The sequence below is a fragment of the Saimiri boliviensis genome, chromosome 7 (genome assembly GCF_048565385.1).
Source record: "Saimiri boliviensis isolate mSaiBol1 chromosome 7, mSaiBol1.pri, whole genome shotgun sequence".
Taxonomy (NCBI): Eukaryota; Metazoa; Chordata; class Mammalia; order Primates; family Cebidae; genus Saimiri; species Saimiri boliviensis.
Window position 1 is genome coordinate 27,053,677 of NC_133455.1, and position 17,938 is coordinate 27,071,614.

The 17,938-nt window shown below is 44.0% G+C and overlaps 1 protein-coding gene across 1 annotated transcript in view; it reads left to right on the forward strand.

Moving 5' to 3' along the window:
- The window catches only part of NUAK1 (NUAK family kinase 1), a 104,534-nt gene that overhangs the window by 13,146 nt on the left and 73,450 nt on the right, over positions 1 to 17,938 (forward strand). The window contains exon 2 of the mRNA XM_074402299.1: positions 2,993 to 3,115. Coding sequence (XP_074258400.1) covers positions 3,065 to 3,115 — 51 coding nt within the window. The 5' untranslated portion in view covers positions 2,993 to 3,064. The remainder of the gene's footprint in view (positions 1 to 2,992; positions 3,116 to 17,938) is intronic.

Here is a 17,938-nt window from a genome sequence, read left to right on the forward strand (position 1 = left end):
GTAGTCTCAGCTCCTTGGGAAGATGACGCGGAAGGATTGCTTGAGGCCAGGAGTTCTAGGCTGTAGTGAGCTATAAGGACGCCCCTACCCTCCAGTGTGGGTGATAGAGCTAGTCCCTATCTCTTTAAAAAAAAAAAATCTCAGAGCTAGGAGGAGAAGACAGAATCGTAAACAGATGATTCTGTTACAGTGGTCAGTGCTGTGATAGGAGTTTGTGTGGTGCACTGCAGACATCAGTAAGAGAAGGACTCCACTCATCCAGCCTGGGAGACAGTGTGCAAGGGAGCTAGAAGCAGTGGTTCAGGGCTTGGTTTCCTACCATGTTGCCCAAGTTGGAATCTGGCTCTGATACTAGTTACGTGACTTGACCTCTCTGTGTCTCAGTTCCTTCATCTTTAATTTGTGGATGTTAAAAATAGTGCCTACTTTATAGCATTTATATGAGTTTTATTGATTATTATTGTGATGACTGAAACAGGGTCTTACTCTGTTGTCCAGGCTGGAGTGCAGTGGCACAGTCATAGCTCACTGTAGCCTCAAACTCCTAGGCTCAAAGTATCTTCCCTCCTCAGCCTCCTGAGTAGTTGGGGCTATAGGCATGTGCCCTCATGCCTGGCTCATTTTTTTTAGAGGTCTTGCTATGTTGTCCAGGCTGGTCTTGAACTCCTGACTTCGAGCAATTCTCCTGCCTCAGCCTCCCAAAGCACTGAGATTACACAGGGAAGTCATCATGCCCAGATTGCATGAGTTTTAAATTAACAAATATTTGAAAACAAAACTTAGTTATCTAACACATAGTAAGGATCACATGAGTGTTGTTGTTATTACTAATTTGTTTTATTACTACTGTTCAGGAATGAGTAGATGCTAGCCAGATGGGGCCTGATGGAGGTTAGAACATTCTAAGTATTGGGGGATTGGTGAAACCTTAGTCAGTTCTCCTCCCTTTCATACTATAAACCAACTGAGAAATGGACACAGGAGTCAGATAGAGGTGAGGGATCTGTTTTATGCTGGTAAAGTTGGATCTTAGCTTGAGTCTGTCTGAAGTTGGTGTGGTCTTCCTGTTCCTTTGCCCTGTTAATAGACTGACTTACCTTCTGTAGGGGGCTAAGTCCTGCGCTGGTGAACTTATCACAGGGTTCACCTGTGATAAGGAAAGGAAAAAAATAGGCAGGCAGGTTTCTAGGGAGAGACCTTATGTGGGACAGTCCCCACTTGGAGAGCAAGAGATTGTTGAGAGAGGAAACAGTCTCTTAATATTGTTCTCTCCTGAATGGTGAACCCATGGAAACACAAGTGCCATAGATTGTATTATTGCATTTCAGATATTCACTGTCCCTCCCACTTCGCAGTGAAAGGAGTACACACTCCTGCCTCATTGTCTTTGGAGCCTGAATGTGCCAGGTACTCAGCCTGCTTTGCAGCTAAGGGTAGCTAGGTGATGGGGTATTCATGGAGGTATTTCCATCTGTCATAAAAGGAGAGAAAGACACACGAAGGGAGCTCCCCTTTTACCCTGGCTGAGCCTCCACTTTATTTCTTCTTGCTTCCTTCGAAAATAATAGTATGAGAGTGTGATAACTGGAACAAAGGCAGCCATCTGTGATCATTGGGTCGTTACTCAATGGATTTTAGAAAGCCAAGAATGGTAGAGAAGAATACAAAGAGCCTGGGTCTTTAATGACTTTGTTGAACTGCTGAGCCAACCTTGGAACCATTTACCCCAGTCGTCTGTATGAGATGATGACATTTTCATTGTTTTTGTTTGTTTTGTTGTTGTTATTTTTTTGAGACGGAGGCTCATGTGTAATGGTGCAATCTCAGCTCACTGCAACCTCTGCCTCCTGGGTTCAAGTGATTCTTCTGCTTCAGCCTCCCGGGTAGCTGGGATTACAGGTGTATGCCACCATGCCCAGCTAAATTTTGTATTTTTAGTAGAGTTAGGGTTTTACCATATTGGCCAGACTGGTCTTGAACTCCTGACTTCTGGTGATGAGCCTCGACCCCCAAAGTGCTGTGATTACAGGCATAAACCACCATGCCCGACCACGTTTTCATTGTTTAAGGCACTTTTACTTAGTTGTTTTGTTCCTTGTTGCTAAAAGCATTCTCATATAAATCGTTCCATTAGGAGAGGAAAATGCACTCTCACTAAAGCTGTTCAAAAGAATGTGCAACCCACTAAAAAGGCTGTTTCCTCAAAAGGCCACAGCAAGTGCACCCCCTCTTATGGTGACTCCTCTGAAATGGACATCATTCATTTTGTATGTGTGCTTTCTGATATATTTACTTTTTATAAAACCAATCTCACTCCTTCATGGTTATGATTCTGGGCTCTGACTCGGCTTAGTTCAGTATTTACTTATCACCAGCTGTATCAAGAACAGTGCCAATGATGCGCAATAAAGAAGAGACCCAGATACTACTTTCAAAGAGCTTGTAGTCTAGTGGGGAGAGCAAACAGATAAACAGAGGATCCCAACACACAATGGAAACAGCAGTGATGTCATGGAACGACAAAGAAGAGGAATTCAGCCATAAGGCAGTGGGGAAAGTGAGGAGCAAAGCAAACCAGGAAAAAGAATATTGATTGAACATCTACTATGGGGTGTGTAAAGTGTACGAGTATGTGATTTTTAACTAGAAGTCTCACTTCTGGCACCAATATCAGCACAGGAAGTCTGTCTGCTTCCCAGCAAGGACCATCATCAGCATTTTAAGGCAGCCTGATGTACACATCCATACAAAATAGAAAGATAGGTGAGAAAAATAGAGTCAGCAGGCAGTAATTAACATAGCTAGCATCAAAATATTTAGCTTTGTTTATTTGCATATAGCCAGTTAGAGCAAGAGGGCAAACAGCAACACTCCAAAGAAACCAGTCACAAAAAGGAGTTCCTCAGGACAAAGCCCAAGAACCCTGAGGGCAGATGGCTAGATGGCAGGGACTGTGCTGTACTTCCTCATTCTGTCCTCTCACTTTCCTCAGTAACTTGTGAAGGTCTTTGGCTGGAGGCTCTGGGTCATGCTCCAGTAAGAACTCTTCTACTAGATCCAACCTATGGTGATGGCTGAGACGAAGGCTGAGGTGACACAGCATCCATTCCTACAGGTGAGTGATCCCTATAGGTACCTCCTTGGACATTATGGTAAGGCCTTTTGTCACAAAATTTATGTGTGTGCATTAATGGGAAGGTGGAGTTGAGACAGTTTAGATACTTTTATATTAGATTATTATTTTATAATGAAATACCCCAAATTGTATGTGTGTGTGTACATGTATATGTGTGTGTGTGTATAATCTAAAAAGGCTTCCTCTGATGAGTTTCTGCCTATGACAGAGCCAGCAGAGTGCATGAAGCACAGCGCACTGTAACCTTAGACCCCTGAAGCTTTGACAGGTGCTCATCAATGGGAACTATGCCAGATGCTTCTGCTGAAGGAACAAGAATGAATTGTGGAGTATGTCAGTGTCTTCTGCAGCTCTGTAGGTTTCGCTCAGGGGCCAGAGCCACAGTTGAGGCTGGACTCTACAAGTTCAGGATAACACCCTCATAGGACAAGGTGACTCCTGGCCACCACCATATGGGACTTATTTGCAATGTGATGGGAAGTTGCTGTTTTATCTGCATTGACACTTGTCAGGCTCATCTGACTATGCCTTAAATTCCATAATTAGAATTTCTTTCTTTTGGCTAAAGCCAAACAGGGAATCTGTGTCTTATTAAAGGACATTTCTTCCTGGAGAGTGAGACTTTATGCTTAATAGGCACAAATGTGATATTCTCACATCCCCTCCTCTCATTGGATGCCCTTGACAGCTCAGTAATATAGGTTTGATTATTTTACCTGTTTACTTGATGAGCAAATAGGGGCCCAAACAGAAGCCATAACGTAAACCCTTGGCTCGAATTTCAAATTTCCATGGATGATGTAGGCTGTTGGGACTCACGTTGTTCATTGTAAATTGGACACAAGAATGTGATATAGTTCTCCAGGCATTATCAGGAAGCCAGAATAAAGCACACTACTCTTTTGCTTGTTAGTTCATTCGTTCGTTTATTCATTCACATTTAGCAAGTGGTTCTTTGCAGGCGCCCATCTGAGGGACAAAGGGCTACCAGGATGCCTAAGCAAAAATTGCTGCCCCAACTCCCCTTTAACTGAGCCCTTATTATTTTCCAGATACCAGGCATATTTTAATATAATCTTCCCCAAACTATATTTGTTAGGCAGTTTCCCCATCTTGTAGATGCAGAAACTGAGACCCAGAGAAGTTAAGCAAGTTCCCTAAAGTCACGCAGCTAGAAATGGAAAGAGATGGAGTTTGACCCAGATCAGACTCCAAGAGCTTTAATTCTCAATATTACACAGTTTCTCTCACATTGGAATTTCTCTGTGCTTTATTCCCTTCAACTTTGGCTGGACTTATTTTAGATGGATATACTTATAGTAGTTGGATACTAAGGAGCTACACTGGATAGTAAAGTCTGAGCCAGCAGGTAGGCCAATGACGCAACTGTTTTGGTGAGGGCTACTGAGATATTTAGGTAAAAGTGCTTATCTAAATTTTCTCTGGAAAATTGCTGTATCTGTGCTGTGGCCAGGTGTGGACTGAGTGGGTTGCTCACTGGCTCCTGCTTCAGTAGTAGGTCTTTGCTTCTCTTCTAGAACTACCCTGGGGACTACTCATCCACTCTTTTTAAAAAAAAATTAATTAAAAAAAATTTTTTTTGTCCGGAGTCTCACTTTGTCTGTCAGGCTAGGCTGGAGTGCAGTGGCGCAATCTCAGGTCACTGCAAGTTGTGCTTTCTGTGTTCAAGTGATTCTCATGCCTCAGCCTCCCAAATATCTAGTATTCAAGGCACAAGCCACTATACCCAGCTGATTTATTATATTTTTGGTAGAGACAGGGTTTCACTATATTTGCCAGGCTGGTCTCAAACTCCTGACCTCAAGTGATCCACCAGCCTCGGCCTCCCAAAATTCTGGGAATACAGGAGTGAGCTACCATACCCAGTGTCTCATCTACTCTGTCAGTACAAAGATTGGTCCCTATGGCTAGAGTCCACTCATCATCTTCTGTCTGTCTCCTATGAGTGGCTGGTACCACCTATGAAGAGATCACCAGCTGGTAACCTGAGAAGCCAGGGGTGAGAGCAGAGTGCAAGGCTGAAGGGGACTGCTGGGTGGCAATCCCCAAGGACACATTAATTTCCCTAAATGCCCTTCTAATGTAATGAAGGTACAGAGAATCCAATCAACTGCCTTTTTAAGAGAACAGTGAGGCAGCTGCTCTTTTTAAAAAAGGAGGACTGCAAGCTTAAGCCAGGCTGGATTTCTTTGTTCTGTCCTTTCTCTGGCTCACAATCTACCTTGGAGGCTGAAAACTCATGGCATTCAGTTTTATTTTAAAAAGGAGATTGGGACCCTGAAACTAAATATCTACAAATTGTTTTTGAAGTGGCTTTCACAAACATGCTCTTTTTTTTTTTTAATGATGTCCCTACATTGGAGGGTATCATTATCCCCATTTTCTAGATGGGGAAACTGAGGCCAGAAGAGACTGTGTGATGTGAGGGGAAATGTTGGGAAATAGAGACTATAATTTGGCTCTATTCTGATAAATATCTATAGACACAACATGTAGAGCCCCTTGCAGCTGACAGAGTATTTGTGTCTTTAAAACTTTTTAATCCATTCATCCAGCAAACCCAGTAGGACGTTTATTGTTATCCCTGGTCCTACAGATCAGTTAGTGACAGACTTGGCCTTTTAACTCCTTCCTATCCTTCTGTTCTCTTTCCGTCATATGAATTCTTGGGTTCCTTGAGTTCTTTGAGCCTCTATTCTAGGAGCTGGTAATGTTTTCTGCAAAGAGCCAGATAGTAAATATTTTAGGCTTTGATGGCCATATCGTCTCTGTTGAAACTACTCAGTTCTGCCCTTCTAGTTCAAAAGCAGCCATAGATGTACATAAATAAATGGATGTCACTATGTTCCAATTAATCTCTATTTGTGGCCCTGAAATAGAAATTTCATATAATTTTCAGGAATCATGAAATAGTCTCGTTTGATTTTTAAAAGCAACTTGAAAGTGTAAAAACCATTCTTAGCTTGTGTATGGCACAAAAACAGGCAGAGGGCCATAGTGTGCTGGCCCTTGCCCTATCTTCATCTGTAAAATTGGGAAGCAGTAATACCTCGACCTTAGGCTCACATGCATTACATAAGATGATACCAGTAACATGTTTTTCACAGGGTCCACCATTGCTCTTGTATCAGATGATGAGAGCATGAACATTTCTGGGTTTCAGTTCTCCTATCTATTAGAAGTAAAGCATTGGCTACTAATTCTAGCTCTGAGTCTATACATTTTTGCCAAATTACCTCTTGCTAAAGAACTTCAGGTGCCTTCCTTCTCCCTGCCCTGAGGATATCTGTGCCTCCTGGGTCTCCCCAGAATTTCTCCACCCCACTTCCACTTGGCCAATATCTTCTCCTCACTCCTAATCATTACATATTTGTATCTTGACTTGCACTGAAGTGAACTCGGTTTCTTCTCCATTTCTTGGAGAAGTTTTTAGTGGGCAGAACCAGCCACTTGGTGGAGCTGTGGGAAGATGTTCTTCTTATAAAAGTACCTGATGTTTCCCCTGGAGAACTTCAGGTTTTAAGGTGGGGACACTTTCCCCACTCTTCTGGGGACAGAGGTGTTATTCATACTTCTGTGCATGTTCCCAGCATCTGTCCACATCCAGTTAATTTGGGCAGTCAGGGTTCTGAGTTCAGATGTTTCAAGAGTCCTAAGTGGGGCATCTGTGTGGGAGAGGCCAGGGACACATAGATCCTAGATCTGGCAAGGTTCTCAATACAAATTCCTGGAAGTTTCCCAGTTGTCCTCGGTTCTGTCATGGAGGAAATCAGTCTCTCTTCTCACCACATAAAACATGCAATTTCTTTTTGGAGCCACTAGAGGTAAAATTGAATCACCTTTATCTTTCAAGGAGCTTTTTGTGACTTTTATATAACAACTGTTGGTGAGGTGTGATTTATTCTCTGTTTCTTGGAGAAGTTTTTGGTTGCTTAAATATTAGCTACTGTGTAGCTAAATTACCTGAGTTTGTAAGCTGTGAGACCACAGAGTAGTCACTCCAGCTCTTAGCATATCCCATGAAAAATACAGGAAATAAAAATACTGAATCCCAAGTAAAGTATCATTTTGAGAATTAAAAAAGACCACTTCTGGGAAAGTGTTTTGTAAGCATACTGATGGGAGGTGTTAGAAACTCAAGGGCAGAGGACCATCTTATATTACTCTTTATCTATTGAATGACTGCACCATCATAGATGCTCATTTAACATCTGTTGAATGAATGAGTGAACAGGTGAATGAAGAGCATCATGAAGGGGTGGGCAGATTGGAAATGTGCCTGTTTAAATTAAGGGTTTCAAAGGATGAGGCTGGGAAGAGCAGGAGAAGCAGGCCCTTGAGAGGAATCTAGGGTACACGGCTTGTCTGCCAGAATGGCAGCTAACGTATCCTTTGCCAGTTAGCTGGCTGCCGGGCAGCCTGGCTCCACTGGCCCAGCTGCCAGGCTCCTGGCCATGTAAGGTTTGTGTTAGCATCCCAGAGCAGGTGGGCCGGGAGCTTCTGCTGTCACGGACGGGCTGGTGACCCGCCTGGAATGCCTTCCCTCTCTTGCCTGCTTTTAGAGCCTTAGTCCTTGGTGACAGTAAGCAGAACGGATGCAGGGCCTGACACTGAGCCACCCTGGGTCTTGGCAGGGTAGGTCTGAGAGACCTGTTTTTCAGAGTTAATACAAAAACATAGCACCGATAAATATAGCCAGTTATATAGGAAATCTAGGTCCCGGGGCTATTTTTTCCTAACTTAGTTTGTTTGTTTGTGACATAATTACTTAAGAAATGGTAATTGTTTTACATGCTTGCTATAGACCTGACAGAATAAATCTAATAATATTATTATTTAAACAATAATAATAGCAGCTATTTTGTCTGTGCTTAACACATGCCTAGGTAGTACTATGCTAAATACTTCATAGACATTTTCTTAGTTCTACAAGGTAAGCATTAACTCTGTAGAATTGTATCCTGTTAATCCTGTGATCTAAGTATTATTACTATACCCATTGTACATATGGAGGGATTGAGGTTCAGTCACTTCCCAGGGTCACAGAGTTGAACGGTGGAAGAGTTGCTGGAACTCAAACCATTCATCCACCCATTCATTCATTACATAATGATTGAGTACCTACTCTATGGCAGATACTAGGGATTCATGTGTGAATAATACCAATAAAACCCCTACTACGTGGGGACAAACACAACAAATAAATAAATTACATAATATGTGGTGGTAAATGCAATAGCGAAGAATAAAGCATCCGGGGAGAAAAGCAGCACCAGTAGCAGAATGGGTGGTGGAGAAGGGGGCTGCAATTGCAGACAGGATGGTGAGGAAAGGTCCCATGGAGAGGGTGACATTTGAGCAGTGTTGGAGGTACTGGGTTGCTGAACTGTGTGGATCAGAAAGGAGGACTTTGGTTTTTATGAACTTTGCCCAATGGGGCAAACAGGCAAATTGGAGTCCAAGGAAGATTTCTGTAAATTCACTTGGTTTTCTTAAGTTCATTCTCACTCTCTTTCCTAGGCTATGCATTTCTAGGAAAGGAAATTGGATGGTAAACCAGGTAGAAAGTAAAGGTACCAAATAAATTCATCCATCCATCCACACACCCATCCATACATCTGTTCGATGTTTCTAAGGCACCCACTACAAGCCAGACTCAGGCTTCTGTTAGAAGAATAAGATCTAGAACTATGCTATTGGATATAGTAGCCACAGCCACATGTGGCTACTGAGCACTTGAAATGTGGCTATGCAACTGGAGAACTTAAAATTTTCATTCTCTATAATTAACTGTATTTTATTAAAATAAAAATTTGATTTTATGGAATTAACTAAAATAAAATTTTATATAATTAAAATATAGAAAATAAATTTTATATAATCAACTGTAAATATATTTTACACTGATTCAGATTTTTAAAATTTAAATTTTCAAGTGAAAATTTCATTAAATACAACTTTATTGTTTTGCTAGAGTTGCTTTTTAATCATTGAAAACTTAGCTCTGAATTAGAATTCCTCTTAAGTGTGAAGTGCATAATGCAATTTGCAGATTGAATACAGAAAAATGTAAAATACCTTATTAATGACTTGTTTATATTGATTACATATTGAAATGACACTATTCTGAATATTTATGTTAAGTAAAATACATTATTAAAGTTAATTTCTTTTGTTTCTGACTTGTTTTTACCATAGCTGCCAGAAAAGTTAAAATTATATATGTAGCTCACATTGTGTTTCTAGTGGATACTGCTGTTCTAGACCTTGCCATTCTGGAGCTTCCAGGCAACTGCAGGGAGCTCGGTATACAATTGAGTAATTGTAATTAAGCACTTACCATGTGGTAAGTGCTATAATAGACCCAGGAATTGAGTGCTCTGGGGACAGAAAACTGAACCTTTAGTTCTGCCCAGCCCAGAATCAGAGGAGAGGTGACGTCCTCAGCTAGGTCTCTGAGATGGTAGAAGATTGTCTTCTGGAGGCTGGAAATGAGGTATCCCAGGAATTGGGTATAGCATGTGCAGAGGCCAAAAGACACGAAACCCTGAGAAGGGCCCCTGGAATGTCAGGTTCTTGGAAGGAGGAGGTGATGTGGATATGAATCAGGAGAGCTCTGTTGGGGTCAAACCATGAAGGGAATCTGCATTATTCAGTGAGAGAGAGGACCATCGCTGGGTACCTGTGTGCCAACCACCATGGCTGATACTTCTTCCTACATGAGCTCATTTGCTGACTCCATGAATATTTGTTGAGTGCCTACTGTGTGTGAAGCATTGTTCAAGGCGTTGTTGCTGTATTGACTGCACAGCAGAGGACAAGACAGACAAAGTCCCTGCCCTCACAGAGCTGACACGCAGGTAACAATATCTAGGACAAGGAGGAAGGAGGACAAACTGAGGTCAGAGAAGTTGAGTGACTTGGGCAAAGTCACACTGCTGGTAAATGGTGAGCTGAATGATTAGGATCTAAGTCTTCCTGATGCCAACACAAATGATCTCACTGTCCTGCCACATTGCTCTCTGTGTTGCACTGAAGAGTCTGGACTTTGTCCTGAAGGCCATGAAAGATGAGCAGAGTCTTGGAGGAGGGAGACTGAGGATCAGATGTGGGTTTCAGGAATGAACCATGGTGGTCACGTGGAGGAGGATGGCACTAGGGAGATCAGCGAAACAACTGGATCTGTTTAGCATTCGTCACAGCTGCCTCCTCCGTACCATCACTCTCCTCCCTCCCTAAGTCTACTTTCAATACAGTGGCTAGAGGGATATTTCCCAACCCTGAGTCTCATTGTGTCACTGCTCTAATTGGAACTGGCCAATAGCTTTCTGCCTGGCTCAGAATAAAATCCAAAATTCTACCATCATTCTGTAAAACCCTACGGGACCTATCTCCAGACTCACCTCCTACTACTCTGCTCTTCTTTGCCTCCACCCTCAGTGGCCACCTTACTGTCTCTAGAACGTGCCAAGGATATATATTCCTGCTTCAGGGCCTTTGCACATACTTGTTCCTCTCTCTGAAGGCTCTTCCTCTGGATACTCAGATAGTCCTGCAGATATCCAGATCGTACAACTCCTCACTTCCTTGGGGCCTGTGCTCAAATGCCACCTCATCAGAAAGTCCTACCCCTGCCACCCGCATCATTCTCTACTCCCTTAGCTTACTTTATTCTTCCTGCTAGCCGCTACCATAATCTGACACGTAATACTGTCCATTTATTTGTCCATGGCTCATTATCAGTCTGTAAACCTAATAATGTCAGGGAATGCTTTTTTGTTCACTTCTGTATCCCCAGTACCTAAAATCATGGCCCTATGGTTAGTAATTATATATAAATATAGCATATATAATATATATTAATATAGCACATATATACATTAATATAGGTAATATATGCTATATGTAAATATAGTATATTAGTTACATTAGCATACGCTAATATAGGCTATATTATCCTATAGCTAATAGCATATGTGAATATATGCTATATTAATTATACTAATTAATATATTATAATTCATTGTCTTAATATTGTAATAGTTAATATGGTTGATTTCATTGGCTCATTCAATGAGCTAATGAGAAGAAGAACTCTCTCCTTCCCCACTCTGCCCAGAACCCTGTTTAACCTCAGTGAAACCCTAAGCCTCTTGCATTGTAGCCAATTAGAGTTTTTCTCCCCCCGACCCCAGCACATTCCTGCACATGACATTTTTACTCTTGCGCCTTTCTGGCAACCATTCTTTCCAGGGTGGCATGGTGTTGTTTCTGCTCTGGAGTCCTTGCTAGTGCCTTCTCTGTTGACAGGAATTTATCAACTTTCAGTTTCTTTTTTTGATAACAGAAACTTCCAAAGAATCCCTGCTGTTTTATTCCCCAGGAAGAAGTTATCTTATTTTTCAGTACAGGGTTTAGAACAGAGAAAACAAGGCAAATGGGACTGCTGCCAGGTGTCCACTTGCTCCAACCCATTCACACATGTACGAGGAGGGGAGAAGGAATGTGTGAGCAACGTAAACCTGACAGCTCCAAAAAGAGTCAAGAATGTCAGTGTCGGAGGGTGTCATCGGTCACCGCCTGTTCCATTAGTTACCCCCTGAGGTGGATCCCCAAACTGACACTCTTCCCGACAGGCTCAACGGGCCCTCTCAATCCCCAAATGCATGAGAGAAATTAAAACTAAAACTCCATATGGGCTATTTCTGTCGACCCTTGTTAAGTATCCAGTGATTCTATTTATACTTCCGTTTCCTGATGTCACCCATCATTCCCCATGGAAAGGCCTTCTCTTATATCCTTTTATACACAGAGTAGAATGCCAGTGGGCAGGTGGGGAAAAAAAAAGCCTATTGAGTGCTACTACTGGTATCTTGCTGATCTTGGGCATTTTTTTTTTTTTTTTTTTTTTTTTTTGGTATTAACTCATCCAGTTCTCAACAACAAAAAACCCTTTGAGACAGGTATTACTAATGACCCAATCTTAAAGTTGAGAGAGCTGAGAAACAGGAAGTTGACCAAGATAACACAGTGAGGAAGTGGGAGAGTCAGCATTTGTACTCGGGTTGTTCTGATTCTGGAGTCTCTGCCCTAAGTCATCATTCTTGTTGTTTCTATAGCCCCTTAGCAGGGGGAAGAAATGTAGCTTTCTGTTGGATTTGTGAGCAAGCTTTGGTTTTATTTTAATTATCTAGCCCACATTCAAGTAGCCTGGGTTCTCCCAAGAAGTTTGGTGGCTGGAGGCCAGTGAATGGTATCAACTGTACTTACTACTTGTAGACTGGAAGCTGATAGAAGATGAGACCTGGCCTGTCTTGTCCCAGCAGATTCTGAGCCCCAGGTGTTTGGCACGTAGCGAGAAAATACTGTTGAATGAATAAATTTGTTTATTCCTGTTTTATGACTGTTGAGTACTACTCTTATTCAATCTCTGATACAAGCAGTGCAGGAAAAATAAAAGCTCAAGGCCCTAAATAATCTGCTATCTCCTTGAATAAGCAGATAGAAAACAAAAATGGCATTTTGGGTTCCAACTATTCAGGTACTTGTTATAATCTTCCATTTTGCTTTTTCTGTATAAATACAGATTTGGTGTGAACTGTATGTATTAGGGTAGTATGAGCTATCATGACATATAAACCCTCAAATTGCATGGGCTTAACATGATACAGTAAAGTTTATTTTTCACTGATGCACCAGTCCAATGTCCTGGTCAGAGAGTGACTTTATTTCTCAAGGTGAAGTAGGGACCCTGGTTTCTTTTATCTTGTGGCCACCATTCAAGTCTTCTGGGCCTTTAAGTCCTCTACTTCCAGCTAGGCAATGTGGAGAAAGCATACCCACTTTTTAAACACCCTGGATTGGAAGCAAAGCACATCACTTTTGCTCATGTTCCATTAGAGAGACCTAGTCTCATGGCCACAGCTGGATGTATGGGAGACTGGGTAATGTGTCCCTGGCTGAGCAGCTGTCTGTCAGCTCTACGGGTGAAGAAGCATGAATTTTTGGTTGCAATTATCTTCCTTCCACTACAGTGAAGAACTAAGCACTTATTTAGCTTGCTATTTAAATTGTCCACCAGACCACATGTTTAAGTTAGAAATGTCACAGTCTTAGGTAACTTCAAAACTTCATCTGGCAAAGTGGAAGAACAGTTATCAAAGCACAGGGATTAATTGACATGAGCCTGGGATAGAGGTTGGAGCAAAGCCTTAGAGTCAGAGGCTCCTGTTCCAATCCTGACTGCAGTTACTGTTTGATCACAGGTAACTTAGCCTCTATGAGACTCAGATTTCTCAGTAGCAAAATGGGCATCATAATACCCATGTTGCAGTTTTATGATGATTAGCAGGGCGATATGCATCTGTGAAGGTCCTGGCAGCCAGGAGGTAGTAAATGAATAATGACTGGTATTATGATGTCTTCTGAACAAATAGTTCTTTTTTTATTTTTAACTGACACATCACTGTACATATTTTCGGGGCACAATGTGATATTTCCATACATGCATACAACACGTAACAATGTAACAATCAAATCAGGGTTATTGACACACCAGACATATATCATTTTGCTGTGTTGTGAACATTCAAAATCTCCTTTTCTGGCTATCTGAATCTATACAATAAATTATTAATTTATACAATAATCTATTGTATATTTAAAACTACACAATATATTAATTTATTGTATCCTCCAAATTAAATTATTGTATTCTGTGCTATCATACACGAGCACTCAATTTTCTTATCTAGCTGTAATTTTGTACTCGGTAACCAACCTCTGGCTCTCCCTATCCCTTCCCACAACCTCTAGTAACCACCACTCTACTCTCTACTTCAATGAGAATAACTTTTTTAGCTTCCACATATGGGTGAGAACATGTGGTATTTGTCTTGTGCCTGGCTTATTTCACTCAACATAATGTTCTCCAAGCTCATCCATGCTGCCTGAATGACAGGATTCCTGAACAACAATTTCTTGAGAAAGCGAACATACCTTTCTTTTAAACTGCTTTATAAATAGTGCAGTGAAGGACAAGTAATGAGCCTTATGTAAATAAAAGATATAGGATAGTGTGGATGTCATGCTTCCAAGTGCCAATGTTACTACATTTGTCCTGTAGCCAGAATGAAAGCAGAAATCAGAGTCTAATCAAGCAGTATGATTAAATTGCTTAAAATTGCCCCAGGCCAGGTGTAGTAGCTCACGCTTGTAATCCCGGCAATTTGGGAGGCCAAGGTGGGTGGGTCACCTGTGGTCAGGAGTTTGAGACCAGCCTGACTGACATGGTGAAACCCTGTCTCTACTAAAAATACACATACACGCACGTGTGTGCACGTGCAAACACACACACACACACACACTAGGCAGGCATGGTGGTGCATGCCTGTAATTCCAGTTACTTGAGAGGCTGGGGCAGGGGAATTGCTTGAACCAAGGAGGCGGAGGTTGCAGTGAGTCAAGATCACGCCATTGCACTCCAGCCTGGGTGAAAAGAGTGAAAAACCATCTAGGAGCCATGGAAGATGAAAAGCATAATATTAGTAGTCAATTTATTGAGTATATATATTCTAGCCCTTAATCCTCATACCAACCCTGTTTGATGTATTACTGGTGTAATTGGCAATAGCACATATATTGTTCCCATTGCCACTTTGTAGATTAGAGAATTTAGGCAAAGAGGCGGAAAACAGTGATCCAAGACGGTTGTTAAGTGGTGGAACAGGGATTTGAACCCAGTCACTCTGCCTCTAGATCTCAAGCTCTTAATCGAGGAGTCTGGGCTCTTATTGGACGAAATGCTTTATTGATGTGAAAACATTCACACACACAATGCCTGATAACATTGTGCCAAAGTGTGGTTCCAATTATAAATGTGGTGAGAATTCAGTCTGGAGAGGAACTCCCAGTGCTTGGGCATGGCTGTGTGATAGGCATTGTACTGGGTGTTTTTCATCCTTCCCATTTAAGGAGATGTAGCATGGCATATATGGAAGGAGAAGAGGGGGAGCTTTGGAACTGGACAGGTAGGGTTTAAATCCTGGTGCTGTCAATTACAAACTGTGTAACCTCTGGGAAATTACTTAACCTTTCTGATATGGTTTCCTCAATTGAAAATAGGGATTGTAGCCGGGAGCAGTGGCTCACTCCTGTAAACTTAGCACTTTGGAAAGATGAGGTGGGCGGATCACCTGGGGTCAGGCATTTGAGACCAGCCTGGGTAACCTGGTGAACACCCCCCACCCCCAGTCTCTACTAAATATACAAAAATTTTTATTTTTTTGTGTGGTGGCAGGCGCCTGTAATCCCAGCTACTTGGGAGGCTGAGACAGGAGAATCACTTGTACCCGGGAGGCAGAGGTTGCAGCGAGCTGAGATCGTGCCATTGCACTCCAGCCTGGGTGACAGAGCGAGACTCCATCTCACACAAAAAAAGAAAAAATATATAAAAAAAGAAAATAGGGATTGTAAACGGCTACTTTACAGAGGAAGGTTCACTATCATAAAACAGTACCAGATGGTAGATGCTGTTCATTCAGTAGATACTGATGAAGTCCCACATATTTGGGAGTAACACTACCAGCCAGAATAAGTTAGGTTATGCTGCTTTAACAAATCCCACTAGCTTAACATAATACAAGTTTAATATTTGCTGGTGCTACTTTTCCAATGCAGATTGGCTGGGACTGTTCTGCCATCTTGGGACTGTCATGCGACTGTCATGCCAGACTCAGGCTGGCTTGCGGAGGCTTCAACTTTGTACCACCATGATTGTCAACACAGCAAAAAGAAGACATGAGAATTTGCTCATGACTCCTAAAGGTTCCACGTGAAAGCAACACAATCACTTGTGCCCTCATTCCATTGGCCTAAGCAAGTCCTGTGGTCACATCTAATTTCAAGAGGATGGGGCAGTGGATGTCTACTACATCCCAGGGGAGGGGAAAAAGTAGAAAATATTTTAAAATACTACTGTAGACACAATGTGTTTACTTCTACATAGATCTGCTAATATATCTTAAGACGAGGAAGCCTAAGCTCTGAGAGGTTGGGTCATTTGACCAAGGTAACACAGCCAATCCTCTAGGAAGCCAGGATTCAACCTGCATGCCACTCATCCTGACTGTGGAATCTATAGGCACAACGTCCACAGACTGTACAGAAGCAGAACAGTTTCAGGATGGGGGCAGGGAGGCCCTGCAAATGCGGTGGATAGAATAGTAATTGAATAGACATGGCCTTTGTGTTTGTGTTCTGTGTCGGTTCTGGGGAAGGGAGGAGGGGCAGGGGAGTTGTGTCAAACATCACTTGAAGAAAACAGGTAACACTATCATGCGTCAGAGTAGAGCAGAGGCACGTGTGTGGGGATATGATCAGGGCAGTGTTTCAGGCCATTACTCTGGTAGCACAAAGAGTCCTGGTAAGGTGATGAGGAGTAGACAGGAATGAAGGCGGCGGGAATGGAGAGGAAGGGCTGGACCTGAGAGCTGCAGAGGAGGCTCCAGCGAGGTCCACTGGTGGAAAGAATCGCCATGCAATTTGCAGAACACACCAGACATTCTTCACTCCTCCCACCCTAGTCGGGTATATTGCACCATGTGTTTTTTAAAAAAAATTCCCTAAGACCTCTTTTTCTCTAGCTTCTTCCTTATTTTTCATAGTCTCTTCTTAGAACGGGGTCAGCCACGCCGCGGTTGGAGGCCCTTCCTGCCTGACCCTTACGGTGTGAGGTACCATTCCTGTCACCATTGCCAGGATCTATCCCTTCCAGTGAAAGGAAATCTCCCAAGGCCTAAGGAGGGCAAGAGGCCTGCGAGTCGCCTGCTACTCAGCAAAGGGGTTGCTCAGCAGGCCCGGGGCCCTGGTCACCCCCAGGTGTCTGGTTTGCCCACCTCCGATGGCGCCCTTCGCTGGCAGGGTGGGCACCTCTGGCGAGCCAGCTCCATCCTGCCGCCTTTAGAACCCCATCTCTTCCACGTCCCCGGCCTTCCACCCCTTGCAGGCGGCTGTCCCCGCCGTCCAGATGGTGTCGGAGGGCCGGCGGTTCCGCGGCGGGCCCGGGGTTCAGCCTCCCGGCCTCCCTCCGTTACTGATTCTCCTTTTCTTCGGAGAGGGCGCTGAGGCCAGGACCAAACCGCCACTCCTGGGGTTCTCCGGGGTTCGGAGTTGCCCCAGGCGGGCGCAGCTCTGCTCCGCGGGGTGCGGGCCTCGGTAGGCAGGGGCCTGAGTCACCGCCTGTAACACAACACCAGGCCTCCCCGCCCCCGCCTCCCCCCAGCTCCAGCCACCAGGCTGCGGCGACACCTACAAGAAAATGAAGGGGCGCTCGGGCCCGAGGCGCCCCCGGCGGGATCGCGAACAGGTCCCGGCGGCCCCCAGCTCGCGGCGATCTGGCTTCCCCGGGCCCGACGCTCCGCCAGCCGCAAACGCCGCCCCGGCGAGAGCAGGAATCCAGGCCGAGCGGCCGGAGCTGGAGCCCGAGGAGGCTCAGGGCCCGCGGTAGCTGCGGCTGGGCGAGCCCGAGAGCGCCCGGGGAGGGGCGCCCAGCTTGGAATTTCCCGGTCCCCTCGGGCCCGGCGAGGACAAAGCCCCGTGGCCAAGGCCGCGCCGCACAAAGAGCGAGTCGCGACACGTCCCATCCCCCTCCCAGCTCGCCGAGGCTCCAGCCCCGGCCCCGGGAGGCGGCAGGGAGGTGGGGGAAGCCCTGGCCGCCGCCCCTCGCTCTCCCTCCTCCCGGGCCTCGCGAGCGCCGCCCCCGCCCCCGCCCCGTCTGCGCGT